The sequence below is a fragment of the Aspergillus eucalypticola genome, assembly GCF_003184535.1.
Source record: "Aspergillus eucalypticola CBS 122712 chromosome Unknown BO83scaffold_26, whole genome shotgun sequence".
NCBI lineage: Eukaryota > Fungi > Ascomycota > Eurotiomycetes > Eurotiales > Aspergillaceae > Aspergillus > Aspergillus eucalypticola.
In genome coordinates, this window is record NW_020290300.1 from 125368 (window position 1) to 152990 (window position 27623).

The window sequence follows — 27623 nt, forward strand, 5'->3', positions numbered from 1 at the left end:
CCCAAGACTCCTTCGCTATTCCATGCTGTTACTAGTAGGGTACATCCGCACGGTCACTCGGGCCTAGCTGACCCTTACACTAACAGCAAAGCGGAAAAGGTCTCTTACCACCACAGAAATCTTAATCTTATCAGCTAGTTTCCCCTTTAAAGGCCTTCGGTTAGACCAAAATGAATCGAAATTCTCCTGAACTAGGGGTCCTCGCTACGATTATTGATTGACCTGATTGAGCCGATCCCGAGGTTTCCGGGCTCGCCGCGGAGTCCGCGGAGAGCACGGCAGGCGCGGGCTTCCCGGCAACGAGGAAGGTATACAACATGAACAGCAATGGAGGACTGATAAAAATCCGCGATCGCCCGATCTGTGAAGAGCTAACAACCCGTATACAAGGAGAAGGATGTCTGCTCATAGCACGGCTACAAGGTAAGACAGATGCCTACCTAGACACGCCTGGCACAGAACACTAAATCCACCTACCCACCAACCCAGTATGAAGCAATCCACGAATCCGAGCCCGGAGATGTCTTCCAACGCCCACGAGGATGAGAAACCGACATTCGAGTTCGGAGGTGCGCCGGGGGTTACCATGCTGATGCTTGGATTCCCCCTCCTCATGTATTACATGTTCATAGGCGCGACCTTGTACGACGGCCACCTCCCCTTGCCCGATGAGAACCAATCTATTACCGACTTCCTCTTCCACCTCGTTGACCTCGCCTATACGCATGCCTATCCCCACCGCAAGGCATGGATAATATACTGGACCTTCCTTGTCCTCGAAGGATTCGGGTACCTGTACCTCCCCGGCGTATACGGCAAGGGAAAATGCCTTCCCCATCTGAATGGGAAGCAGCTGGATTACTACTGCTCCGCGGCAGCGTCGTGGTATGTTACCATCGCTGCTGTATTGGTCCTCCACTTTTCCGGTCTCTTTCGTCTGAGTACGCTCGTCGATGAGTTCGGTCCGTTGATGTCTGTGGCTATCTGCTCTGGCTTTCTGGTCTCGATTCTCGCGTACGCATCTGCCTTGCTACGAGGTGCTCAGCATCGGATGACGGGATCCCACGTTTATGATTTTTTTATGGGTGCAGAGCTCAACCCTCGCTTGTTCCAGTGGCTTGATATGAAGATGTTCTTCGAAGTTCGCATACCCTGGTATATTCTGTTTTTGTTGACGCTTGGGACTGCGTTGAAGCAGTGGGAAGACTACGGGTTCGTCTCTGGGGAAGTTTCATTTCTGCTTTTGGCACACTTCTTGTATGCGAATGCATGTGCTAAAGGGGAAGAACTGATTATCACGAGCTGGTATGTTGCTCAATGCGGTGGACAAATCAACAATACTGATCTTGTCGCAGGGATATGTATTATGAGAAGTGGGGATTTATGCTCATTTTCTGGAACCTTGCTGGTGTTCCCATGAGTTACTGCCATTGCACTCTATACCTGGCGAGCCACGATCCGTCAACTTATAAGTGGAACCCTATAGCACTGGGCGTGCTATTTGTGATGTATATTTTTGCATACTGGGTATGGGACACGTGCAACAGCCAGAAGAACCTCTTCCGAGCTCAGGAGAGAGGAAAGCCTGTGAATCGAAAGACCTTCCCTCAGCTACCGTGGAAATCGGTGAAGAACCCTGTCTGCATAAAGACAAAAACAGGAGATTCCATCCTGTGCAGTGGGTGGTGTAAGTTGCGCATTTTTGTATCGCGAAACAGGGCTGATGTGGTATAGATGGAATGGCACGTAAGGTCCATTACAGCTGTGACTGGTTTTTCGCTTTCTCCTGGGGTCTTATTACTGGCTTTAACTCGCCATTCCCATGGTTCTACTCGTGCTTCTTTACTGTTATGATCATCCATCGTGCTCTGCGGGATATTGAACGTTGTCGCGAGAGATATGGAGAAGCTTGGCACGAGTATGAGCGGAGGGTCCCGTACCTGTTCATTCCGGTAAGTCTCCTCGAGTTGCTGTTATGATCAAGCTAACATCAATAAAGTATGTCTTCTAAGTCATTGAAATCAACAGATGGGCCTTTCGGTAGGGCGTCTTAGTTTAGTTTGCTTAGGCCAAACCGTGCCTCACTTTTATTGGCTTACCATTCTGTTGACCTGCGTTTGCCATGCCATGCATTTCCCAGTTGTATATAGGAAGGAAAGGGGAATAATATTTCGAATCGTTTTAAATCGTCGCGTGTCTCGATGTAGTTGCCTTCTTCGTCAACATTAGCCATGTTATGCATTTCGCACGCACTGAGTAGAGTGTCCAGACAAATTTCCCATATACTAGGCGTAATTAAGAGACTGAGAGAGATGGGTTCTCAAAGCCACGGTCAACAGATAGCAGTGAAAGGAATGCAAGGTGTATTCATTGGATTGAATCGCTATTAAGGTCGAAACTCAAAATATCCATGACCGATCGGTTAGTGCCAATGAAGCCATTCAGAAACATGGATATGTCTGCTTGGTTCATGGTGGAGTCAAATGTATCTTCTGGCCATGAAACATCTGGCAGGGCAATATTCCCGGGCCCATCAGTTGTCGGAATAACAAGGGATCCATCTTGATGTTGCTCCAACCCGGTTAGTGTCTGTTGTGAGTTCACAAGTATCTGAGCAGCCCGGACAAAAGCGTCACAGATAGTGTATAAATGCATTGACCCTCGTGAAAGGCCTTTGATTAACTCTAGGGAGCTGGCGGTATCCTGTAGCAGAGCAAGATCTGCTGTACTGGCGGTCGTGATGGCGTGGGTAAAGACGATGACGAAGGGTGTGAATGAAGGATAGAGAAGTATCCTGTCCATTTAGTTTACTATGTTCATGCAGATTGAAGGGTGTCTTACCAGTTTACGTATTCTGTTTGCTTATGTGTCTGGCGACCGCGGAAGTAGGTGAAGCACTTCAGATGACTCTGTAAAGCAGCAGTCGCAGATGCATAGCACTGGGAAGAAACTGCCATCACGTCGCGTGGATGGGTCTGTGCACGATAGATGACGGTCAACACAGAGTAAGCTATAAAGTCTGCACAGGCTGCCATCCCATGTAGGGAGTCGGCATAAAGACCCCGACTAACATCAATCTTGTAAAACCGTCAGCCAACTTGACTACCTCAACAGGAGGAAGGCGTACCGCAAGGAGCTTGTCCCGTACTGTCATAAGGTCGGAGGACAGCCGCTCAATCGATGCTGATCGTTGCTCATCACCTGCCCGACAAGCAGAGGTAGAGTATAGCTGGTCATAAACTCTACCTTGAACATTCGCAAACTCGACGATTACAAGCCCCATTAGGTCCCACGGACGATGCTTGGGATCATTTGAGGGAGTATAAAGGTCTGCATCAATATCGTGATCTTGAAAGTGTGATGTCACGCCAATATTGAGAGAGATATTCTTGTCAATGGTGTAAAGTGCCCAGAACGCATGGCGTTTTGCCTCGGCAATAGCATAATCATCCTTTTCTAAAGTAGAACGTCGGTGCAACCCGATGCTCTGGCACATATTGAATGCCAGCGAAAGGAAGGTCCAGCACCGCTGGACGTCGGTTTCCTCTTGTGCTTTCAGAACCTGCATTTGTTAGGATTTGTAGTTCCTGAAGACAATCAAACATACCCCAAGCAACAGTGCCTGTATCTTCTCCAAAGTTGGTTCAGATATAACCTCAGGCCCGCTCAAGCCAGCGGCAAAGTGTCGTTCACAGAGCGCAAGGCTTGATTGAAGATCAAAGTGTGCCAGATCGGGATCTCCCGCATGAAGATAATCGCGGATCACATAGAACAGTATACCATAGAAGAGTGTGAGCGAGCCCGGTGGCACAGGGTTCAACGGGAAATATATTGACTGGCATAGATGTTCCACACGGGTTGAGTCTATCCAAGATTGACTGACCAGGAAAAAGGGAGGTTGAGCTATATTGCGTAAGTGATTGCATCTAAGGGGGGTGGAGATGTATACATTTGACCTTCTTCACCACTGCTATGACCAGATCTACAGGAAGCAATGTCTGGTTTAGTTGCATAGGTGATTGTGCTCCATTTCGATTCACGGCGTGATTGTGCCTATCGAGGCTGCTTTTTAGAGAGGAGAGCGCAGCAGAAACATAATCTCCAATCTGTCCATCTCGGGCAGTATTTGCTGCGGAATAAGCTGCGTCCCTGGCTACAAGGGTCTCATGATGAAAAGATGACTGTCCCTCGAAGGGAGGAGCTGTTGGGCCGGTGCCTATTGGGTGAGAAGCCGGCTGTGGTGAAGTTGGTGGTTTTGTTATCTGATGGAGTGCTTGCTGGATAGTTAATAATTGTTCTTGGATTACCGAAAACCTTTGCTCACTAACATCAGTCAGCCCTGCAAGCACTTATAGTCTAGCTTAACCTACTAATCGTCGGACTCGGCTCTGCGTGTCTCCGAAGACGTGACAGGCGTACCTGTTGGGCCACAGGGGACTCCAAGAGCGCTGCAGCTGGAACAAGGAACTACTTTATCACACTTGATCTAAAGGGATTTGCATAAACATAGGTAGGGTACTGATTTGGTCACAGGGTACGATACCTTTCGAAGCCGACAGTTGTCGCACTGGTTGGAGTTAGTACTTGTTATAGATTAGCTGGTGGCGGACGAGGAAGCCGTACCGCGCGGGCCCGGAACGAGTTGCGGGCGATGGAAGGAGTTCGGGCAGCCATTGTAGGTAAAGCCGCTAATTATGAACGATAACTCGCATGATATGTCGGCACTTCTCTCCTGGGTTATGACAACATTAGCTGCACCGCAAGCCAAAGTTCTGTGAGTAGTAAAGTGCCGAATGACAGGTAAAGGTGCGAGTAAGACCTCCAGTCGTCTTGTGAAGGCGCCATTCCCATTCAGGCTAGGTTGAAACCAACTGAGTTTAGCGAGTCCCGTGACGCCCACTCGTCTGCCCCGACGGGGCCTTTCCCAATCGGGAGGGTCTTGACGCTTCAATAACACACCTGAAATTGATCGTCACGGAGATTCTCCGAGGCTAAACTGCTAACTCAGCGAGTTCCGGGAGAAGACCAGGCCAGTGCTTGTCGGCAAAAGTCGCCTTTGCCATGATGCCACCAAACCATACGATTTACCCAGAGCAGCAACAATAGCCTGAATACAAAGTTTAGCATGAAGTCCTTTCCCACGTCCGTGGCCCGACAACGCGGGGAGATCCTGCAAACAGGTCATGACGTGTGTATATATGATGAAGAAGAGGGCTGGTACTCCATAGTCCTTTGCGATGGCATAGCTGGAAAGAAACGGCCACTATGAGAGGTTCGAATCTCTTTCAATTGACCCTGGCTCTTTCACTGTCCTTGGTAGCAGCCGAGGATGGGTACGATGGTTGGCTCCGATATGCTCCCGTGTCCTGCGACCTGCATTGTCGACAGGCTTTGCCGTCTCAAATTGTGTTGTTGAACAGCACCAAAGGAAGCCCGATCGAGACTGCAGGGCGAGAATTGAAAGCAGGATTCCAATCGATTCTTTCGACGAACTTGACATCTCATCCATTTCAATGCGATAGCTCCGCATCAATTCTGGTGGCTACCCTGGATGAGTACCGTCAAAAATGCCGGGACATCAACGTGCCCGAGCTTGATGCCGATGGCTTCTGGTTACAATCCGAAGGGGACACAGTTCGCATCTTGGGCAACAATGCCAGAGGAGCCTTGTACGGGGCATACGAATATCTCGCTATGGTGGCACAGGGAAACTTCTCTCGTGTCGCGTACACCACCAGCCCACATGCGCCGATCCGTTGGGTAAATCAATGGGACAACATGGACGGAAGTATTGAACGAGGCTACGGTGGCGCGTCGATATTCTTCAAAGATGGCACGGTGGTGGAAGACATGGCTCCCGTTGAGCAATATGCTAGACTGCTCGCGTCTATCCGGATAAACGCACTGGTCGTTAATAATGTCAATGCGAACGCAACATTACTGCTACCCGAGAATATGAAAGGCCTAGGTCGTATAGCAGATGCCTGTCGACCATACGGCGTTCAAATTGGCATATCGCTGAACTTTGCTTCACCAGAAGACTTGGGCGGTCTAGAAACCTATGATCCGCTCGATCCTGGTGTCATTGCATGGTGGCAGAATATCACCGATAGCCTCTATACCTATGTACCAGACATGGCTGGGTACCTCGTCAAAGCAGACTCAGAGGGCCAGCCAGGTCCAGATACATATAATCGCACACTCTCACAAGGGGCGAATCTTTTCGCCCGTGCCCTGCATCCACATGGGGGTGTGCTTATGTTCCGCGCCTTCGTCTACAACGACAACATGAACGAATCGGACTGGAAGGCTGATCGTGCCAAGGCAGCAGTGGAATACTTCAAGGATCTGGACGGTCAGTTCGACGAGAACGTCGTGGTACAAATAAAGTACGGCCCAATCGACTTCCAAGTACGCGAGCCTACCTCACCCCTTTTCGCCAACCTCTATCAAACCAACACAGCCATAGAGTTGGAGGTTAGTCAGGAGTACCTGGGGCAGCAATGTCATTTGGTGTACCTACCTCCGCTCTGGAAGACGGTCCTGGATTTCGACTTACGCGTAGATCACAAGCCTTCGATGGTCCGCGATATCATATCCGGACAGCGCTTCAACAGAACGCTCGGGGGCTGGGCAGCCGTCGTTAATGTGGGCACTAACAGGACATGGCTGGGTAGCCACCTTGCTATGTCCAATCTGTACGCTTATGGTCGTTTGGCCTGGAGTCCGACAGACGATTCTGAACAGATCCTCAAAGACTGGACTCGCCTCACATTTGGACAAAATCACCATGTCATCGACACTATTGCTGATATGTCCATGGCCTCCTGGCCTGCCTATGAAAACTATACAGGCAACCTGGGCATACAGACCCTGACAGATATCTTGTATACTCACTATGGCCCAAACCCAGCTACACAGGATAACAATGGCTGGGGTCAATGGACACGTGCTGATCACAATTCAGTTGGAATGGACCGAACAATATCGAATGGCACCGGGTATACCGGCCAGTATCCGGAGGAGGTTGCTCGCTTATACGAGTCACTAGAAACCACGCCAGATGATCTCGTCTTGTGGTTTCACCATGTACCATGGACACATCGTTTGCACTCCGGGTTGACAGTTATTCAGCATTTTTACAACGCTCACTATGCTGGCTCGGAAGCTGCACACGGCTTCATAAAACAATGGGAGTCTTTGAAAGGGCTAATTGATCGGGAGCGATACGAGGCAATGCGATCACGCCTGGTTTACCAGGCGGGACACTCCATTGTCTGGCGCGATGCTATCAACAACTTCTACTACAACATGACCGGAATTCCAGATGTGGTCGGCCGTGTCGGTCATCATCCGTGGCGCATTGAAGCTGAGAGTATGAGATTGGAAGGATACCAGACTTACACCGTCAGTCCGTTCGAGGCCGCTTCTAACACTACGGCAATTATCACCACTTCTAATTCAACGACTGGGACGGCGAGAACTACCATCAAAGCACCATCGGGAGTGTACGACATAGGGGTGAACTACTACGATCTCTATGGCGGTCAATCCAAGTGGACATTATCTGTGGGTGACAAGTTAGTGGGTCAATGGCTTGGGGATATGGAGCATCAATCCCTAGGCCATACACCTTCGATATACTTGGACGGTCATTCGGCCACCCGGATAACGTTTCATGGGGTCGTCGTCCGGCAGGGTGATCAGCTGAAAATTGTTGGTGAGGCGAATGGGGTCGAGCCTGCTCCAGTGGATTACGTAGTGCTGCTACCGCCAGGGGTGGTTGACTGATACTTACAAGGTCCTATGCGTTATGTAACTGCCGAATGTATATGCAGATGAAACTTTTAGTGGCGTTCTATATCATTGGCGATCCAGACAAGATTTATACACTTGGTTCTCCCGCTGCAAGCTATCAGACGTGGCCAAAACAAAAATAGAAAAGACCATCTGAATTAATTATGTCAAAGATCGCCTTAGATGCGATATTGGCCTCTATTTCAATCTGCATCACGGTAGATATGGTCAGAATACACCATTTACCGCCTTTATCCCTGGCACACCCCAGGTCAAGTACTATCCGCGCCCCACGATCCCAGTACTCGGTCATCTATTCTACCGACGTGATCATGAGGTTTCCCCGCATTAAGCATTAGCCCAGTTGGATGTCAACATACCGGTTAAACTGACGTCTGATCGCAGGTCCTCCGCATTCCCCACCCTGGGGATTGCTGATCAACAATGTGGCCAGATGCCGACCTCATAGCCGACCGCCCTCTTTACTTTCATCAGAGGTGTCAAAGACAGCCAGGTATAAAGATGTGGGAAGGTGGATTGGCTTTGAGGGTAACGTGAAGCTGTACCGAGCCACTAGGCTGCATCTTAAACTACGATGAAGGCCTCCTTTCTGCTTTCTGTTGGTCTGGCTGCGAAGGCTTGCTTGGGCCTTGTTACCGCCCCAAAATATGTTAGTCAGGAGAATACCACAGCTCCTTCTCTTCAAGACATTGTGACGTGGGATGAGTACTCCATTCGGGTTCACGGAGAGCGCGTTTTTCTCTTATCGGGAGAGTTCCACCCCTTCCGTCTCCCATCTCCAGGACTCTGGCTTGATGTCTTCCAGAAAGTCCGCGCGCTTGGGTTCTCAGCTGTGTCCTTCTACGTCGATTGGGCCCTCCTTGAAGGTGACCGAGGGTCTATCCGGGCGGATGGAGTTTTCGCGCTCGAAGAATTCTTTCAGGCGGCTACAGAAGCCGGTTTGTATCTAACTGCTCGTCCTGGCCCTTATATCAACGCCGAAGTTTCTGGGGGTGGATTTCCTGGCTGGTTGGAACGGGTGCAAGACCGTCTCAAAACTACAGAGCAAGGCTACTTGGATGCCATCACTCCCTATATGCAGGCGATAGGACGCATAATCGCGAAGGCGCAGATCACAAATGGTGGCCCGGTGATCCTATTTCAACCCGAAAACGAGTATACGGCTTGCGTGCAGGACGTAGGCTACACGCAAATCAACAACTACTCTATGCCCGACTATAACAGTTCCTGTCTTCAGAAGGAATACATGGCTTACGTGGAAGATCAGTATCGAAAGGCTGGAGTAGTCGTGCCGTTCATCGTCAATGATGCTGAACCTATGGGCAACTTCGCTCCTGGCACGGGAGTCGGCGCTGTGGATATTTACAGCTTTGATGATTATCCCATGCATTGGAGCACAGCACGTATGTATTGATTTATACTGATCGAGCCTCTGTTAACTATCTACTTCTAGCATCTGATCCGTCAAACTGGTCATCTGTGATAAACCCACTGCTCTCCTACAATGAAACTGTCCATGAGGAGCAGAGCCCGACCACGCCGTTTTCCATCTCAGAATTCCAAGGCGGAGTGCCTGACGGTTGGTATGATAACTCTGGGGTATATATATCATGCGAAGCATCCTAAGCTTATAATGTATTCTAGGGGTGGTGTTGGTGTCGATACCTCAGCCGCATACATCGGTCCTGAATTCGCACGTGTCTTCTACAAGATAAATTACAGCTTTCGCACTGCTATCCAAAATCTCTACATGGTGAGTTGGCTACTATATACGCATATAGTCCTTCTTATCTCTTTTCTAATAGAACACTTGTGCTTCCAGATCTTTGGAGGAACAAATTGGGGCAACTTGGGCCATCCTGGTGGTTACACCTCGTACGACGTGGGTGCTGCTATCGCCGAAGATCGCGAAGTCATCCGCGAGAAATACAGTGAATTGAAGCTACAATCCAACTTCCTACAGGCATCTCCTGCATATCTCGAGTCACACCCCGAAAACGGAAGCTATGGAATCTACACGGACACCACATCCCTCGCAGTAACCCGGTTAGCCGGGAATCCCACCAACTTCTACGTGATACGCCATGGAGAGTTAACATCGCAAGAGTCGACTCCATATAAGCTGCGCGTGAACACTACCGCAGGTAGCTTGACAATTCCTCAGCTGGGTGGAACACTAAGTTTGAATGGCCGAGACTCAAAGATTCATTTAGTCGACTACGACGTCGGCGACGTAAGTCTGATTTATTCCTCGGCGGAGCTATTTACCTGGAAGCAGACAGGCTCCAAGTCAGTGGTTGTTCTCTATGGAGGTGAAGATGAGCTTCATGAATTTGCCGTCCCTGCAAATATAGGAAAACCAACTTCCATTGAAGGCGACGATTTGCAGATTCAGCAGATCAACTCGACCACCGTGATACAATGGGCAGTCCAACCCTCACGCCGAGTTGTGCATTTCGGCAACACCCTCGAGGTGCATCTCCTCTGGCGCAACGAGGCATACAACTACTGGGTCCTCGACCTACCCGTCCCAGGGGCCATAGGCCGACACGTCTCTCAGTCTCACGCCAACCGATCTGTCATCGTCAAGGCCGGGTATCTTCTACGAACTGCCGAACTCACTGGCACGTCCCTCTATTTGAGAGGCGATATCAACACCACCACTACCCTCGAGCTCATTTCCGCCCCTCAGCCAGTGACCAGCATTTTCTTCAACAACCAAAGCGTCCAAACCAGTGTCACATCTGGCCGTCTCACCAGCACCCTCACCTATCAAAAGCCCAACATCAACCTACCAGACCTTACGACCCTCAACTGGCACTACCTTAACACCCTCCCAGAGGTCCGCGATCCCACATACAACGACGACCTCTGGACTCCCTGCACGCACACCACAACTGCAAACCCACGCAACCTTACAACTCCAACATCCCTCTACGCCAGCGACTACGGCTACAACGGCGGCTCTCTCCTGTACAGGGGCACCTTTACGGCCACCGGGAATGAGTCCTCCCTCTACCTCCTCACCGAAGGAGGCTATGCCTACGGCCACTCCATCTGGCTCAACAACACATTCCTCATCTCCTGGCTAGGAGAGCCGTTGTATATGTTCTCCAACCAAACAATCACCTTCCCATCCTCTCTCACTCCCGGAACCACCTACACGTTAACGATCCTAATCGACCATCTCGGCAACGACGAAAACTTCCCCGCGAACGGCGATTTCATGAAAGATCCACGTGGAATCCTAGATTACACCCTCCACGGCCGCGACGACAAATCAGCCATATCGTGGAAATCAACGGGCAATTTTGGTGGAGAGCGTTATGCTGACTTGACTCGAGGTCCACTCAATGAGGGGGCGTTCTTCGCCGAGCGAAAGGGGTATCATCTCCCCGGTACCCCGGTGGAGAAGTGGACGAAGAGGTCTCCGTTTGAGGGACTTCCGGAGGATGAGGCACCCGGAGTGGGGTTCTTTGCGACAACGTTTGATCTGAATATTCCTGATGGGTATGATGTGCCTATTAGTGTTGTCTTTGAGAATAGCACTACGGTCGGTGATGGATCGGAGCCTGCGAGGTTTCGGTCGGAGCTGTTTGTGAATGGGTGGCAGTTTGGGAAGTATGGTATGTTGATTTTCCTCCTCTTGCTCTTCTCTTCTTGCTGTGATTTATATTTGGGTGGGCTAATGGACTATGTTGTTGGTAGTCAATCACATCGGCCCGCAGCTTAGCTTTCCCGTCCCAGAGGGTATTTTAGACTATAACGGGAGCAATTTTCTGGCTCTTACCATCTGGGCTATGGATGAGAAGTCATTCAAGTTGGATGGGTTGCGGTTGCAGGCTAATGCAGTGGTGCAGAGTGGGTATCGCAAGCCTAGTCTTGTGGAGGGAGAGGTGTATAAGGAGCGGGTTGGTAGCTATTGATTCTGTGGGCTCTTTAGATGCTTGTCATCAGGAGAGAGAAACAGCCACTGCATTGAGCTCTCGCTTGTAAAGATGGAGAGTTCTACTGAGTTACTGGAAGTCATGTGAAGCAGATACTGACTAAATACATAAGCGCCCGACCAAACCTCTTTCTATAACCGGTTCTCGTTCGTTCTCATCTTTCTATTGAAGTGAAGTTCACCCTGTTGCTAATCTGTAGACACGCTCGTTCGCAGATCCTTCTCGTTAGAAAGTGTTTCTGCGTTCTTCAGGGGCTTAGGAGCCGCGCCAAAGACACGTCGCAACGTGCAAGGCGCATACCGATCAGCGACAGTCACGTTCATGAGCGTCTCTGAGCCATTACCACTGATCATAGTGTTGGTTGCCACCATGCTATGTCTTCGGCCTAAGGCAAGGGTATAGGATCCATGGTTCCCGTATTCATACGCTGAAGCTGAGGCGCAGCCGCGAATGACCTGATCGACTACATGGGAGAGGGCCATTTCGGGCCTCATGGTCTGCATGTAGATCCAACCATGTACATTGAAGGTCGCTGTGCTCTCTGGCCTTCTTTGTGGTGAAAGGTGGAACACAACTCCGATGGCTCTTTCGGAGGAGTCTTGTAACCTAACAGCAGCCCATGTTTCCAAGGAAGTCGAGTCGTTGGAGGTAAGTCGTAGTCGGTGATTTTCAGCATCCCAGATACGCGATGGATAGTATTCCGTTATGCGCTGACTCGCTGTTCTGAAATCCTCTCGATTGATGTGGATTTGACATGTCAGTTGTGGCCCTCGGTCAGGAACATTGGACTGTGATCGGATATAGAGCTCTCGAGTCATGGCTTTTGTTTCTAGACCCAAGTCAACTCTCACTACCCGCCCCCGCGAGATATCATAATGGATATCAAATGTGTTGTCTGGTCGAGGAGTAAGAGGAAGGGCCAAGGCGCCTGTGACATCATCCTCATAGTGGCAGTCCAAGAGCGCGAGGCAGCTATCCTTAGGCCCGTTTTGATATGTGACGGGAAGCGGGATGCGGAGGCCTCGGTTGGTCATGGTGTATGGCCCACTGTTACGCGGACGGGACCATTGGACGACGTTCTTGAGAAAGCAGGATGAGGACGGAGCAAGGACGGTGTACTGTCTCTCTTGCTCAATATCGCAATAGTTCCATGCGAAAATGGTGTGATCATCGGAACTCTTGATGATTTGCTCTTGTAGTCTAATAAATGCAGCCTTGCCTTCGCCATAGAGGATAGGCATATGAACATCAAACAGACCCAGGAGACAATATGCCTCATCCTCTATCTTAGAAGTCCGCCTCTTAGCTGCCCATGACATCTTCTGTGCGACACATACTGATCTCAGTGACTCTTTTGTGTTTGTCAAGTCTCTAAGAACGCGCTGGTCTATGCCAGTGATGGTAGAGAGGAGGGCTGTCATTGATGCTTTTGTACCAAGGAAGTTCCAGCCAGACCCATAAAAGGTCAAATCCGTGGGTGCAATCAACTCCTGCAATGTCCATCCTCGGGTGAGCCAGCGGCATCTTGCAAAGGGGCCATTGATCATCGCATCGTATTTACTAGGCCTGCGTCTTCTGGCGGGTTCGGCAAAGCTTCCAACTTGCTCAATGAGTGGAATCTCACCGTAGTCGCTGGGGATGTCAGACAAGTAAACATAGCACTTGCTTGATCGCATGTACCATTGGAACATGGAGTTTATAGCTTCGGAGATTTCCGCACTACTGCTTTTGTTGATACAGCATGTATCAACCCAAGCGTAATCTAGACCATCCCTGATCGCTTGCTGGCAGGTATACTTGATTTTGAAAAATCCTTCCTTGCCTACCACACGATCCCAGTACCTGGAGCCTGTTGACAGTGCCTGAAGATCTTGAAAGAAGATTTCATTCTTTCCCCACGTATGTGACAGAATTGCATATTCGGGGATATCACTGTCGAGGTATTCTTCCAATTGGTATGTTCTTGCGTTGATCAGTCTCATCTTTGCGCTCAAAGTTAGACCAAGGGAAATACATACGAACCTGAGAATACATAGTCTGTTCTTCGCTATTTAGGTGGTGTGGTGATGTGTCTTGAACCTACCAGTTGGCTGCTACGTGGCAGGCAACACATTCGGGTAGAATTGTCCTGCGGAGTAAATCGAGGTCCAATTGTACTGTACGTTTGCCTATGTCCCCACACTTCTCCAAGTTTCAGATGTTGTATCCTTATCTCATGATATGGCACAATACAACTTGCGCTAGGGCTGTGTCATTGAGTGGACAATAAAGGACCATATTGTTGCTGGGAAGGTGCCCTTATCGTTTCTGCGTTGTCCATGGATGCCCTGAATTCGGAGAAGCCTCATCAGTGCTGAGGGATACTTCATACGTGTAGGGTTTTCCTGGACCTGAGGTTTAGCTTTCCCTGGCAATTGAGGACAGGAATACTTTGTATTGTTGACAGTCAGCAGATCTCAGACATAGTGGCTGTAGCAAGTAGACCATCTCACAACTTATCACAGCCATAGTAATAGCGAGTTTCGGAGCAGGGATGGGGACTAACTTTGTGAAAGCATTCAAAGACAGCTCACCGGTGCATATGCTCTGTCTGTTAGATACAGGTACCGAGAGTCCACTCACTATAGCTATTCTCGATGAACTGGTCAGTTGATAATATCTGAGTTGGTGATGATGAGAAGACGGGACTGGGTCAGCTGACTGACGCGTGGTAGTAGTTTCCACTGGACCACGTGTTTCCCTTTCTCCAACAAGACCTATGAGTTCAGCATCCTATTTATCTACTTCATCTCCCAGCTCATCTCTGCGCTGGCACTGGCTTCTAAATCTATTGAGTAAGTCACGGTTACATTGCCAAATAAGAGGCGACAGATCGTCGAATTGAAGCTAATGTCATGAGCCCGAGAAACTAGGGTATTCTCATCCTACTAGTTTATCAGCTCTCGGTTATATCTGACTTGGCCGGACTGATTTCATGTCTTCAGCAGGCTATTTCAGCTCCGCCTCGATGATGCTCTGTCCGTCACCAGGAGGTGCCCAAAATTTCACAATCGTGAAGCCAGCCGAGTTCAGCAATTTCATCCATTGACTAGCCGTTCGCTCCATGCTGTTACAGAAAATTAACATCTCCCAGTCCCACATGGCTGGCAGCATCGCACATTCCTTGTCTGGCAATACGAATTCCTCGATTATCAGTTTGGAATATCCCTTTTTCATTGCTGCTCCAAGATGGCTCAGGATCAGGCGACTTTCCTCGTCTGACCAGTCGTGAAGGATGAATTTCATGTAACAGGTGCGCGCACCTGCGGAGGTATACAGTCAGACTAGGGATAAGAAGCGTTTCAGGTGTTAACCAGCGAGTATACCTTGTATTGGCTGTGCCTGGAACAGGTCAAACGATACATGCTCAATTTTGGGGTGCTGAGTAGCCTCAGCCACGACATGAGGCAGATCTTCCAAGATGAGCCGTCCCTGCACTTCAGAGAATTTGGATTGGAAAGCAACCAAATCATGGCCGGGCCCACCTGCTATGTCCACCAAGAGGATATTACTTTCGCCTTCTTTGAATCCGTCAATAATCCTCTCCTTGACAGGAACCCACTCGAGCAGCTAGGCCGGCTCCCGCGGTCCGCTTCCATGAAAGTATTGCAAACGTCCAAGAAACCTGGTTTGGTCGGCACCCAGTCCCACAGCGACATTTCTGTCTTCTCTGCGTACTGTAATGCACCATTCAGAGCACCCGATGGGTTTCGGAAGTTGGTCATACGCAGAAACTCGGGTACTTTAGCCAAGGTAGGCATACCGAGTTCGAAGCTAACGTTCTGTCAGTTCGGCCTTGCCACCTATGTGACTGACTTACATGAATCTCACCACGGCCCCACTAAGTCTGTTTGTCATCTGCCTGATCATCTTTGTGGGGATGTAGACCCGTACATCATGTTCTGCAACGTATCCAACCCTGCAAGGATACGCAGCACCCTTTCTGTTCCCAGAATATCTTAGCAGCTGACTCATAGACGTGATTGGGATAACAGTACCAGTCAGGACTAGATCTGCCCCTTTCGTGGCTGCCAGATCCTCCAGCGTAACTGGGCCATTCCGCTCACTGAGCGTGGAGAAAATACCAAGGTCCATGGCGATGCGCACACACATCACTTGAGTAGGCTGGTACGGGTCAGTACTTCGTGCTCATCTTTTCTTGGAGGATATTAGTACCGAGTAAGCTAGATTATACACTGCATCTTGCGGCTTCTGAAACACCTCCACCAGCCTCTGCGCCGCCTGGAGGACAGCCAAGCGATCCGCTTCGTTATGACTATCTTGAAAAGCATCTGCAGCCTGCGCGACCTGTCGAATCAGACCGTCGATTGGTTTTTGAGAGACGCCATTGGTGTGACAACTATTGCTAGACATGATGAACATATGCACGGGAAGCAGCACTATATGGAACAGGGGAGAAGGGAAGGCCTGTCCTTTTACAATAGTTGGGAGCCTTATTGTTTTGATTCAGCCAGGTACAGCTTTACGACAGCCTTTTACTCGTTATGGCAGGAGACGCAGGACGGTATGCACCGGGTGGACCTGTCACATCAATCAGAGTTGGGGGTAAGCGCCCAGCTAGGCCAAGATGCAGTACCTTTGGTCATCAAAAGAGGCCCGCAATGCCAGACTAGAACAGTTAGCAGCGCCATCGTGAAAATAGGGTTGGATAGGACCTGTAAAGGGCCGCCACCGGCTGTCAGTTCCGTCACCTAGGTGCCGTCCTCCCACGCGCCACACGCTCTGGCTGCATTATCGCCGCGCCGGTGCCTCGCGGAAGCGCTATGGATATTCCGAGCTTTGACTTGAGCTCTGCTTTCAATCCAACAATTGAAGGAGACATCACGCCGTGACAGAAGTTCTGAATGCTTTCGAAGGTTCCCGGAGGTCATTGCGCATAATGGTGCCCAATAATTGGTCCGCACACATTGGGCTCGTCTATCTGATGCCCGGACAAAAGGTGCCTGCTGTGGGCTGATCTGGCCTTTGTACCTAGCAAAAGCACAGGCCGAAGGGACTCCCCTACAGGTGGGTCTTTTGGCATATGGCAGTCGATCCCCTTCGTATACCCCGACGGCCAAATCACGGCAAATTCCGAGACATGGCCATCCCGCTTGCCATATGTTGATAGTCGATGTATCGCTCGACGGCTGAACAAAGGATCTCTTTGTGCTTATCTAATATTTTCGTAAATAATCAAGTATCGACCATATCGCTCGATTGGGAACACGCCTGCTCGGTACAGCTTTATATTTCAAGGACCTCCAAAGTGTTCCCCCTTGATCGTGCAACAATGATATATTGTTAAGTCCGCCCACCATGCCTCGCGACAAAGGCCCACAGATCACTGCCGTGTCCTGGAGCTTTGGAAGCGTGGCGATCATAGTCGTCGCCATTCGACTGTACACCCGGCTAATACTGACTCGCAAAGCAGGCTGGGACGACTTCTTTATTGTTCTTTCCCTGGTAAGTTAACCCTGCAAGATCCTACCGCAAAAATAGCGGCTAAAACCCAGGCGCCGCATTAATGCAGTTGAGCGCTGTTGTATGTTCAGGGTTAGCGCAAACCGGCGTGCATTATGGGCTGGGGAAACACATGGCCAACATTTCCAATGGGGAATGGAAAATCGAGGCCTTCAAATATACTGTCATCGCACCCAACTTCTCCATGGTCTCCACCACAACAGGCAAGCTATCGGTGGCCGTCTTCCTGCTGCGCTTAATGGGCCAGACAGCGTCCCCGGCAAAACGATGGTTCCTATATATCTTCAGTGTAATATCCATTGCTTGGAATGTGCTGGCCATCATTGCCATCATGGGGTACTGCCGGCCTGCGGAGAAGATCTGCCGGCTAGAGGTTCCCGGCTCCTGCTTGAGCTTAAAGTTACAGCTGATTGCTGGGATATCGCAAGCCTGTGAGTGCCAACACTGCCCGGTAGCTATGCGTCGAGACAATAACATCATACAGCATTCAACGCTTTCGCCGACCTTAGCTTGGCCTTGTTTCCAGTCATCATTTTCTGGTCCGTCCAGCTGCCCTGGAAAATGAAGCTAGGGGTTATAGTTGTCATGGGCGCTGGGATCCTGTAAGTAACTTCAACCCAACGAAATAAACTCAACTGATCCCAGAAGGGCGGCGGCAGCAACCTTGGTCAAAGCTATTCTTCTAAAAAGCCTTCCGGTCCATTCAGACATAACCTGTAAGCACCGATGTTCTGTGCAGGCCCAGACACTCGAAGACGAAGCTTAAAACATTAACTCCAGGGTCATGGGCCGATATTACAACATGGTACTCGTACGCCACTCACTTCTCCATGGTTCATGTTTACTAAACCACAACAAACCAAGCTAACACCATGTTTTCCGAACCACTAGAATTGAGGTAAGCAGGAACCTTCATCTCAGCACAGCCAAGCTATCTATATACTTTTATCATGCGCTAAGTGGCGCCCCTGCAATCCATCAACAGAATCTGTACGTTATCATAATATGCGCCACTCTCCCCACGCTACGGCAATCATACAACTTTGCTCTTCATCGAACACGCTACGCAGGTTCATACTACAAACGCTCCCACTCCGAAGCAGCAGCAGCAGCAGCCAGACAGAAACCGATTCCTCTCGCTCGTCGTCAACCCGATCAGTCACTTTTCGATACATTCGCTGACGAAACCGGTTTGGTGAATGTAGCTTCCAACAAATATAGTTTTGTCTCCCCGGGAAGATGTTCGGACCATACAATCATCACAAAGACGACCGAGATTGAGGTCCACGAGGGAAATAAGTCCAAACGGGATATCGAGAATCCTCATTTCCCGCGTGCGAATCCGTTTAGGAGCGGTCATCAGTGACATAGGACGGAGGGGTGATCCGGCGATGACGGTTTGTATGTTAGCTAGGTCGATCGATCCTTAATGAGATCGAGGTTTCAAATGTACGAAAGCAGTAGTGGTCGAACTATTGCTCCTTCTTAATGTGTTCCGGAATGAAATTCTAACGAGAGACAAGGATATAAAAAGAGGATCTCAAAGCGACCGAAAGTGTCAAGGATAATCACTCATTGATCACCATTCCAACGCCCAACCCAGTCTTATCAACGAAATAGGTTCCACACATTTTGATCTACGTCAAAATCAGCCGACATCGGCCATTTGTCTTCTATTTTCACTCCTTTTAACACCGTGAGCCTACCTTCACAATCATTACCACATACTTTACAGCAGACTACAAAGAGAAACCCTCCTACTTGAGTCTCGCGCTCATGGCTTGTCCCCCTACCGCAACCTGCCCAATCATATCGACATCCCTCGTTACCAAGCCCACCCTCAAGTCGAAGGGAAAACGTGAAAGTGGCAGCGAAAGCGAAAGCGAACGCAACGGCCAGAATGTCGTTACAGCCACCGACGCGAACGTCGAGCCGCAAGAGATGAGAAACGAGAAAGAGCCTCCTCAGGAGTACGCTCATGGTCGATCTCTAGAGTCTGTCCCAGGTGGCGGGGCTTATCCGCCGATGAGTGGCTACTTCATACCGTGCAACTTGCTTGAGGATCAGGATGGGTTGAGGGCAACAGAAACACTTGCGGAACGGCCAGCGATACTTTCTGAGAAAGTAGGGGAAGATGACACTGGGCCCGTATCGTCGGCTGTGGATACTTCGATGGTGAAGGTGAATCAGGTGCCCGGGAATAGACGGAAGATTGGTTGGGCATTGTCGCTTCCTGTTGCGACGGCCGCGCATACTGCTGAACATGGTCTCCTTACGGAAAGGTCTTCTGGGGTTAGTGTGTCTTTCGGGGCTAGGGAGGATTCCGCTTTTGAGGGATCGTTTGAAGATCATGCAGGTGGCAGCCATGCTGTGAGTGATGGTAATCATGAAGATGGAGAACCTTTGGAAGATGATGGCATGGCTGATCATTATGGAGAGTCTGAATGTCCCAGGTTTAGTCAAGTTGACTATTTCACCCAACACAAAAGCTTAGAAATCCGGACAAATGGGCTTCCTAGGAGACCACGGTACTGTGCGGCCACTGTTGGAATTCCGTGTCGGGATACCGTATGGGCCTTTATTGATAGGGTTGAATCCGAGCATGGATTGCCAACGGCAACAGACTTACCCTGGGAGATCCGAACACTCCATAAGACAGACGAGCTGAACACAATATCGGCCTATCTTGCTAGCATGCGACAAAACCTGAAAGACCTTGACGTCAACTTTACTTTTCACTATCGCCCGGTGTCCTTTATTGATAAGGCAGACCGTGACAAGAAAATTGGGGGATACACCTCCTCCGACAAGCACAATGCACACACCGTCGCAGATCTGTATATGCATACAAAGGACGATCAGAGTTGGGGGACGCTCTGTGTTACGAGAGAGCATCATGTCCAAGGACTAGCATGGCATTATTGGGCAGTTGCTGCTATCTCGCCACCCAAGTCGGCGTTCCAGTCAGTAGATGAGAGAGGGGTATATCTTCTCATGTATGATTCAAGGCCGCTCAAGGAACCGACCAAAAAGCGCGATCGGGATTTTTGGAGGAACTATATGCGTCGTGATCAGTACAAACTACTAGTGGAGATAGGGAAGACTTTCAAAGTCCTTGATCTTGCAATCAATCGGCAACAGCTCTCGGTCGAGGGTGAAGACGATCCCCTGCGTCTGACCCTGTGGTGGCTTTGGAATATTGCCCGATACGGCGGGGGCTTCTATGAGAGAGACGGCGAGCTGGAAGACCCACGCTGGAGGTTGACAGATGCTAGATGGCTCCATTTCGATCAGGATTGGTCGAGCAATGTGCGAACAACACTGCGGTGGAAGAATGTTAAAGAATGGTTCTCAGAGCAACGACTGGATGAGCACATAAACCACGAACAGCAAGTCCAAGGACACAGGATAGCTGCATAGGAGCAATAGACTCGTTGATGCGACATAGCAAGAATGCAATTGGACCTTTTCTGTTACTGTGCAAATCTCACATTCAGCATCGGCAACGTGGTGATGTAGGCGGCTCAGTTTAACGAGCCTCGTGACCCACAACGCCGTCAATACAAGAGACAGAGATGGAGGGATTCTACAGTGTCAGGCACTTACGGCCGAAATATTCTGGTTCCGGACCCGGCCGTCTGGTTACGCCAGGTATAATCGCAGAGCCGGGATGAAGCGGAGTCGTTTGAGTCGTCGTCCCTGGGGTACCGGGGGATATACTGGAAAAGGAACAGGATGACCTCAACAGATCAAAGATCGCAGTAACAAACCAATCATGATTCTTCTTATCGGCGGCATTCCGCGATATGGCCAAGTCAATCTGGCCTCCGGTCTTTACATCAAGGGAAGATGTCCGGGGGTTCGTTTTAGACTTTCGGATTGCGGCAAATCGTTGATTGAGGTAGTCGCCACTGCCGCGATTTCGTTGACATCACTGCAAATTCGGCCGAAGAGGGTTCCTGTGTTGCTGCAGCGGGCCGATTTAAAAGACTCTTCCGGCCGTGATCGTTCGCAGATGCCGCGAGAATGAGGAAGAAAGTATATAGTCCTGTATACAGGACGTTAACCCCCGTTACATTGCTTGAATAAAACCCATACCAACCCAGATGAGTGGGTCGATGCAAGCACAGCTTTCTGCCTCCCATCAGCCTCCATGACGCCACTCAATCATTGGGGCATCACCCTCGTTGTTGTCCCCATTGTGGCATGTGCTGTGACAACCCTCTTCTTCATTCTCCGGTTGTATTCTCGGCGACTTGCCCGTCAGAAACTTGATCTCGGTGATATGTTGATGGGCATAGGGCTTGTCTTCTCATACGGGCTAACACTCTGTACTGTGATATGTTAGTTACATCATAACCCCAGTTCCATTGTACATTAGCTTACATGTTATCTAGCGGCATTCAACGGCGTTGATCACGATTTCTGGTCCCTCTCCAGGCCTACCAGAGGAACAGTCACTTTGGTGAGTATACCCACTCCCCGCTTTAGGGCCAAGTTCTAACCAAATGGGCTAGCTCTTCTGGTGCTCAACAAAATTCTGGGTATTAGGCCACGTCTTCGTGAAAATTTCCTACCTCGTTCTGCTCCGCAAGCTTTTCGGAGCCATCACATATTGGCGGAAGCTTACTACTGCATTGATGGTGTTCACGCTTGCCTGGGGCATTGCTTGCCTGCTTGTCAGCATCTTCCAATGCTGGCCTGTGCGTTATTTCTGGATCAAACATATTGATGGCAGCTGCATGCGTGGGCGAAATACCTTCTACATTATAACTGGGTCGTTTGCGCTGGCCGAGAATTTCGTATTGGTCTTGGTGCCCATGATCGTGGTTTGGGGGATGAAACTGACACTCCGACAGAAGGTGGAACTAAGTCTTCTTTTTGGATTTGGTGGATTGTATGTTTCCTGCTATGCAAATTGTTTGTATTGTTTGACTGTATGATGCTGACAGTGACAAAAGGGTCTGTGCCGTCGGGTTTCTGCGTATGATCACGTTCAAGAGATACCTGACGACAGATGCTACCAGTATGCAACCCATCTACCCTCATGGTCAAACGATGAAAATTGCTAATGCCGCCCAGAAAACGGATACCTCCAGTCCATCTGGTCCATTGTCGAACTTGATTTGGGAATCATATGTACTTCGGTGATCTTGATGCGCCCGATCTTCCACCGCGTCACAAAGACATTCAAAATCAAATGTTGCGCCATGCGTGGCCAAACATCTAATTCCAGCGACTCTTCAAAACGCGCGCAGATGATGAGGTCGCTGTCATGGCCGAGGCCGTTGTCCTTTGCAGGAACGGGATCAGTGGATGAGTGGTCGCAGGTGCGAGCTTCCGCATACAGTACGCGTGTACGTGGTAGTGTGGATGAAACTCCGGGCTTAGCTGGGAATCGGGACATAATGGTTGAAGTGTCGATTGATCGCAAGATAAGAGCGAAGGAGGAGATGGTATAGCACATAATGTCAGCTGATCCCTGGCAGACTCCATGCAGTCATTACCTTCTCAGTCAATAGTAGTTCATTCTACATAGTACTCTATTCATTCTACTACATTTCTTAAGGGGAACCAAAGGGGTAGGAGTCCGCCCTACACCCTGTTCCAAGATGAGACTGACTTGGGGAAGTGAGGGATCGGTTGGTATATAGTATGACTGGCAGTGCAGAAAAAAAAGATATCCGGTTGATTGAGAAGTTGTGTTACCACTCCTCATCCAACCCTGCGGTTACGTGCATTTTCTTCCGTGGACAACCACCACATCAGCTCCACACCATCCGAGGTTACAGCACATGTCGCATTTGTGTACCTTGATCCCTAACGTATATCTTTTTCCATCTAGGAATACGCCGAGTACGATACCTGCCTTTTCAAGATGCTGCATCTCATAGGCCACCGCGACCCCAACCAGCGTATTGCGGATAGACAAGATGCTCGTATGATTTCGGATTCATTTCTCCGGCAAGGGTTATCAGACCTGCTGCACATAATCCCCATTTGGTCCACCCTGACTGGCTCATCAATTCGAGTGGTCGGCCCTAGTGATCGGCACCCCGCGCTCCCCATCCTCGGTCCGCGTTCCGTTCAAGATAGTCGCATATGGACTCGGTACGACGTGTGCAAGTATGGAGAATGTATACCAAAGGCATTGAGCTGGTGACCATAGGAAGTAGTGTATGAGATAATGATAGTACACACAGACGTGACTTCTGTCTTCGTGCGGTTGTAGTATATAATGGGCACCACAGACCGACGGACCTTCTTCATGGAGCATCTCAACTTCATCATAGATTTTACTAATTCAACCATCCCACAATTTTGAATCCATCATCCAGTCTCCCCCACAAGAGATCGTCAGCATCATGCCCCATACAACCGCCGTTTCCCTTACCAGTCTCACACCTTCAATCCATCAACTACCAGTCTCGCTTCCCATCACCCTCACACTCGTCTTCCTCGCCTACCTTCTCCTCGTCTCCACTCTTCGCTTCCAGCGCGCTCGCAATCTTTACCGCGACTACTCACAGTACACAACCCGTGCATCTATGTCCCAAATGACCGTCCATGATGCATGGGCCATACAAAAGAACATAATGCAACTCGAGTTCCCTACGACTGCAGTGAAAGCCCTTCAGTTTGCACTCCTTCGGGTAACTGTTCCTCTTTACCTCCCCTCGTCTTGGAATCCTACTAATAACATGTAATCTCCCCATCCAGACATACGGCATCCCGACCATCTCTTCCCTCCTTCTGCATACTTCCCAACTTTCAGACCCCGCCACCTCCTTCAAGCGCTATGCAGATACGGGTGCCCTTATCGGTCAGTTCGTGACATGCCCTCCTACTTCCTCTCGTGCGCGCACTGCCATTGCCCGAACCAAATTCCTACACTCCGGATACCGTGCCAGTGGTAGAATCCTCGAGACTGACATGCTCTATACTCTGAGCCTATTCGCCACAGAACCCATCCGCTTTGTGGAGCGGTTCGAGTGGAGGGCAATGACGGAGTTGGAACAGTGTGCTATTGAAAAATTACTGGAAAAGCCTGGGAGATGCGTTGGGTATCAGCTACCATGCGTTGCCGTCGGGAAATGGCGGGTTCAGAGATGGCCTGCAATTCTTGGAAGAGCTCCGGCAGTGGAGTGACCATTATGAAGAAAAGAACATGAGACCCGACCACCGGAACAGACTGGTCGCGAACAAGACGATGGATGTCATTGTTTACGGATTTCCCGAGTGGGTGAGAGGCGTCGCCGTCGGCTTTGCCACCTGTGTGATGGACAATAGATTGCGGGAAGCAATAATGTGAGCTTTTCTTGCACAACACATTCTTTATGATCGCTTATGCCGAGAACCATGTGCTGATAAATCAGGTACGAGGCGCCACCCATGCGGTATCGGAGGATTTTCACGGGGCTAGTAACCCTACGGAAGTATTTTCTGCGATACCTTGGGCTTCCTCGGCCGATGGTTCTCCGACAAGAGGTTTTCAGCGATACTCCTAATGAGGAGGGTCGGTATTATGTTCGAGTTTGGAAAGGAATGCCATACTACGTGCAACCCACCGTCTGGAACCGCTGGGGTCCAGCGGCGTGGTTGACGTGGGCCCTAGGCCTTCCACTTCCCGGCGATGATGGCGAAACTTACTACCCCGGGGGCTTTGATGTAGCCAATTTGGGACCGAGGTACTTCGAAGGAAAGGGACGAAAGTCCGTGGGTGAGTGTGTAGAAGTATTGGAAAAGGAACACAGGGGACAGTGTCCCTTTGGCAGTAACAGTAACCAGCCAGAGTTATATTTTCGCGGCCAGTTCTAGAATGAACACGGCCTAAATGACTTTGCTAGGACGAAAATTATCTGGATCGAATACACTGCCTATCTTGTGCAAGCAAATCATTGTGTCATCAGCGTGGGTCTAACCGTTGCAAACCATGGTTCTCCCAGAGTGTTAGGATGTCGGCGAGCCTTGACATCAGAAACCTTCCCGCCACACCCGTGAAGTCCAGAACGCCGTGGGCGTCGCTTTATATACCGGTTGGCTGTCCTCGTGGCTGTCTCGTTTAAGCAGTGACAACCATTGTCCGTCATGTCTTCCATTTCGGCACCGCCAACTCCTCCGCCTGAGCGCCGGTCGCCAGAGGGGATGGATGCGTGGATTCTAGGGGCCGGCATTTCTTCTCTGACTGCAGCTGTACACCTCATTCAGGAAGCGCATGTGCCTCCATCTCGTGTTCACATCCTTGAAACCCTCAGTCAAGCTGGCGGCGGGACTATCAGTACGGGCGACCCCATCAATGGATATGATTGCCGGGCAGGAGGGATGCCTCCATTCAACGACGCCTGCATGGAAGAACTTCTCTCCCTGGTACCCTCTAGGACAAAGCCAAACCAGTCTGTTCTCGACGACCTTGACGAGTTCTGGGCCACCGAAGCCATCAAAGATCGTCCTCATACTCGCTTCCTCGCCCGTCATAAACATAGTCTTGAACGCATTGACGCCAAACGCGCGAGTTTAGGACTGCGCGACCGCGTGGACCTGTTCATGCTGGTTTCAAAATCGGACAAGTCCCTGGGCCGCTCGCGCATCTGCGATCATTTCAGCAATAGCTTCTTCAAAAGCTGCTACTGGATGCTACTTTCCACGACGTGAGTCGGACCTTTGTATCAATTATTTGCCATACCTAACAACCTCCTAGCTTTGGTATAAAGCCTGTCCATAGTGCAGCCGAGTTCCGGCGCTACCTTCAACACTACATGCACAGCATCCACGAGATCCACCGTCGCCGAAAGCTAGATGGTGGCCGTTTCAACCGGCACGAGTCTATCGTCGCACCGGTCGCTCAATTTCTGCGGTCCCGGGGCGTAGACTTCCGCTTCCACACGACAGTCACTGATATCATCACTACCCCTTCAAGCAGCGATCCGCACCGGGTATCAGCCATCAAAGCCACACATGAAAACGAGCCCGAGCAGACGATAAACCTAGGGCCGCGGGACATCGTGCTGGTGTCACTAGGCTCGGTTATGTCCGGCTCCACAACGGGCACCAATACGTCCCCACCATCCCTGGAACTAATGGAGATCGAGAAAGACTTAGACGAGAACTGGCTTCTGTGGCTAGAGCTGTCCACTAAAAACCCTATCTTCGGGAATGCATACAACTTCTGCACACGCATGGGAGAGTCCCGCCTCGAATCCTTCACCGTCACCTTTTCCTCCCCCGAGTTCTTCAACCGTTTTACCGCCCTCACCGGCGATAAAGTAGGAAGCGGCACTTTCGTCACCCTCAAAGACACTCCCTGGCTTCTTAGCATCAATCTCCCCCAGCAGCCTCTACTCCCCGATCAACCTGCGCACGTGCAGGTGCTCTGGGGCTACGCAATGTACCCCGAGCGGGAGGGCGACTACGTCAAGAAACCCATGCTCGAATGCTCGGGACAAGAAGTCATGGAAGAGATATTAAAACAACTGAATTTCCCTGTGCAGGGTATCCTAGACCACTCGATTACCCTACCCTGCGTGGTTCCACGAGCAGCGGCAACACTGTTGCCCCGCTTGCGCGGCGATCGACCACAAGTGATACCCCCGGGGATCGACAATCTCGGACTCATTGGCCAATTCGTGGACATCCCGGGAGAGGTGGCCGTGACGATGGATTACAGTGTGCGGTCAGCACAGACGGCGGTCCGCCAGCTAATGGGGCTGGAAACGCACAAGACAGTATCTAAGCGAAGTTCCGCGATCAATCTGCGGGCTTTGTAGATTGCCTACTTACTAACTGACGTACTTCTCGCTGGTTCTTACTTGTTTCAACACCCCGCAAATGAGCCTTGGTTTATGATACACGGATTTTATACCGTTTTTGTCATGCGTTGAAAACTACTTCTCTGCCTTCATTCAGTTTACCAGAACCTCCTTCCCCGGAATTACAACAATCTCATCACGGGGGGGGATATATCAGGGCAAGCAAACCCTGATATTTTGATGTAAGCCTGAACCAGATAAAAATAAAAGCACTATCACAATTACTGTACAGCATGTTCTAAAGTTAGCCTTTTTCTTTTTTAATGGCGTGTTAAATTAGCCTTTGTTATTAATCAATTTAGATTGTGCGGTTTGAAGCTACTGTCCATAGTGAGGGATTTAGTGACCTGTAGGTGTAGATGTTTCTAGGATTCTAGTAACTAAAGTCTCACACTGCGTAGACCCTGTTTTCCCACTTACTTTAAGTGATAAAAGTACATAGGGGTTGGGTGTTACGGGTGGAATGAGGAAGGCACGTGTCTAGAGGTTGCTGGAATCTTAATGCCGATTCATGTCATAGTGGAATTCT

The 27623-nt window shown here is 50.0% G+C and overlaps 10 protein-coding genes across 10 annotated transcripts; 7 read left to right on the forward strand and 3 right to left on the reverse strand.

Annotated features, from left to right (window-relative positions):
• Positions 1-490: 490 nt before the first annotated feature.
• On the forward strand, positions 491-1979 carry erg4A (c-24(28) sterol reductase; the record flags this gene model as incomplete). The annotated part of the gene is made up of 3 exons (XM_025527819.1): positions 491-1305; positions 1356-1687; positions 1735-1979. The coding sequence occupies 3 exons, from the start codon at positions 491-493 to the stop codon at positions 1977-1979; spliced, it is 1392 nt and encodes a 463-aa protein (XP_025384669.1).
• Positions 1895-4759, reverse strand: BO83DRAFT_381254 (transcription factor domain-containing protein). Its single transcript, XM_025531947.1, has 9 exons — positions 4624-4759; positions 4544-4567; positions 4371-4486; positions 3950-4323; positions 3608-3903; positions 3128-3562; positions 2842-3077; positions 2272-2794; positions 1895-2214 (listed from the first exon to the last, which is right to left on the reverse strand). Exons 1-8 carry the CDS (start codon positions 4672-4674, stop codon positions 2368-2370), a joined length of 1959 nt encoding a protein of 652 aa, XP_025384670.1. The 5' UTR covers positions 4675-4759; the 3' UTR covers positions 1895-2214; positions 2272-2367.
• Positions 4760-6064: 1305 nt separating this feature from the next.
• Positions 6065-7825, forward strand: aguA (alpha-glucuronidase). Its single transcript, XM_025531948.1, has one exon. The coding sequence runs from the start codon at positions 6136-6138 to the stop codon at positions 7789-7791; it is 1656 nt and encodes a 551-aa protein (XP_025384671.1). The 5' UTR covers positions 6065-6135; the 3' UTR covers positions 7792-7825.
• A 567-nt stretch (positions 7826-8392) lies between these two features.
• BO83DRAFT_452665 (glycoside hydrolase family 35 protein) lies at positions 8393-11883 on the forward strand (the record flags this gene model as incomplete). The annotated part of the gene is made up of 5 exons (XM_025536870.1): positions 8393-9221; positions 9272-9401; positions 9463-9571; positions 9641-11444; positions 11527-11883. 5 exons carry the CDS (start codon positions 8393-8395, stop codon positions 11742-11744), a joined length of 3090 nt encoding a protein of 1029 aa, XP_025384672.1. The 3' UTR covers positions 11745-11883.
• Positions 11884-11953: 70 nt separating this feature from the next.
• Positions 11954-13747, reverse strand: BO83DRAFT_440131 (HET-domain-containing protein; the record flags this gene model as incomplete). Its single annotated transcript, XM_025536230.1, has 1 exon — positions 11954-13747. One exon carries the CDS (start codon positions 13745-13747, stop codon positions 11954-11956), a length of 1794 nt encoding a protein of 597 aa, XP_025384673.1.
• A 1006-nt stretch (positions 13748-14753) lies between these two features.
• Positions 14754-16206, reverse strand: BO83DRAFT_410725 (O-methyltransferase; the record flags this gene model as incomplete). Its single annotated transcript, XM_025534244.1, has 6 exons — positions 15981-16206; positions 15784-15929; positions 15625-15723; positions 15419-15578; positions 15131-15374; positions 14754-15067 (listed from the first exon to the last, which is right to left on the reverse strand). Exons 1-6 carry the CDS (start codon positions 16185-16187, stop codon positions 14754-14756), a joined length of 1170 nt encoding a protein of 389 aa, XP_025384674.1. The 5' UTR covers positions 16188-16206.
• Positions 16207-16838: 632 nt separating this feature from the next.
• Positions 16839-18741, forward strand: BO83DRAFT_452691 (uncharacterized protein). Its single transcript, XM_025536871.1, has 4 exons — positions 16839-17270; positions 17338-17719; positions 17773-17890; positions 18249-18741. Exons 1-4 carry the CDS (start codon positions 17124-17126, stop codon positions 18652-18654), a joined length of 1053 nt encoding a protein of 350 aa, XP_025384675.1. The 5' UTR covers positions 16839-17123; the 3' UTR covers positions 18655-18741.
• Positions 18742-19064: 323 nt separating this feature from the next.
• Positions 19065-20708, forward strand: BO83DRAFT_367615 (uncharacterized protein; the record flags this gene model as incomplete). Its single annotated transcript, XM_025529764.1, has 1 exon — positions 19065-20708. One exon carries the CDS (start codon positions 19065-19067, stop codon positions 20706-20708), a length of 1644 nt encoding a protein of 547 aa, XP_025384676.1.
• Positions 20709-21298: 590 nt separating this feature from the next.
• Positions 21299-22803, forward strand: BO83DRAFT_367619 (uncharacterized protein). Its single transcript, XM_025529765.1, has 5 exons — positions 21299-21631; positions 21686-21753; positions 21806-22185; positions 22250-22314; positions 22371-22803. The coding sequence occupies exons 1-5, from the start codon at positions 21442-21444 to the stop codon at positions 22748-22750; spliced, it is 1083 nt and encodes a 360-aa protein (XP_025384677.1). The 5' UTR covers positions 21299-21441; the 3' UTR covers positions 22751-22803.
• An 850-nt stretch (positions 22804-23653) lies between these two features.
• On the forward strand, positions 23654-27321 carry BO83DRAFT_410728 (oleate hydratase; the record flags this gene model as incomplete). The annotated part of the gene is made up of 6 exons (XM_025534245.1): positions 23654-23941; positions 24009-24307; positions 24336-24596; positions 24665-25004; positions 25497-25936; positions 25987-27321. 6 exons carry the CDS (start codon positions 23654-23656, stop codon positions 27050-27052), a joined length of 2694 nt encoding a protein of 897 aa, XP_025384678.1. The 3' UTR covers positions 27053-27321.
• Between the last annotated feature and the right edge of the window lie 302 nt (positions 27322-27623).

What these genes read in the sequence shown, in the direction of transcription:
- BO83DRAFT_367619 (XM_025529765.1), top strand. Translation starts at nt 21,442, where the DNA reads ATGACGCCACTCAATCATTGGGGCATCACCCTCGTTGTTGTCCCCATT. An exon ending in AACACTCTGTACTGTGATAT is followed by an intron (nt 21,632 to 21,685) that starts GTTAGTTACATC and finishes CATGTTATCTAG; the next exon opens with CGGCATTCAACGGCGTTGAT. An exon ending in CCTGACGACAGATGCTACCA is followed by an intron (nt 22,315 to 22,370) that starts GTATGCAACCCA and finishes AATGCCGCCCAG; the next exon opens with AAAACGGATACCTCCAGTCC.
- BO83DRAFT_452691 (XM_025536871.1), top strand. Translation starts at nt 17,124, where the DNA reads ATGCCTCGCGACAAAGGCCCACAGATCACTGCCGTGTCCTGGAGCTTT. An exon ending in TGCTGGGATATCGCAAGCCT is followed by an intron (nt 17,720 to 17,772) that starts GTGAGTGCCAAC and finishes AACATCATACAG; the next exon opens with CATTCAACGCTTTCGCCGAC. An exon ending in GTCATGGGCGCTGGGATCCT is followed by an intron (nt 17,891 to 18,248) that starts GTAAGTAACTTC and finishes TCATGCGCTAAG; the next exon opens with TGGCGCCCCTGCAATCCATC.
- BO83DRAFT_381254 (XM_025531947.1), bottom strand. Translation starts at nt 4,674, where the DNA reads ATGGCTGCCCGAACTCCTTCCATCGCCCGCAACTCGTTCCGGGCCCGC. An exon ending in AGTGGTGAAGAAGGTCAAAT is followed by an intron (nt 3,904 to 3,949) that starts GTATACATCTCC and finishes TACGCAATATAG; the next exon opens with CTCAACCTCCCTTTTTCCTG. An exon ending in TACAGGCACTGTTGCTTGGG is followed by an intron (nt 3,563 to 3,607) that starts GTATGTTTGATT and finishes TAACAAATGCAG; the next exon opens with GTTCTGAAAGCACAAGAGGA.
- aguA (XM_025531948.1), top strand. Translation starts at nt 6,136, where the DNA reads ATGGCTGGGTACCTCGTCAAAGCAGACTCAGAGGGCCAGCCAGGTCCA.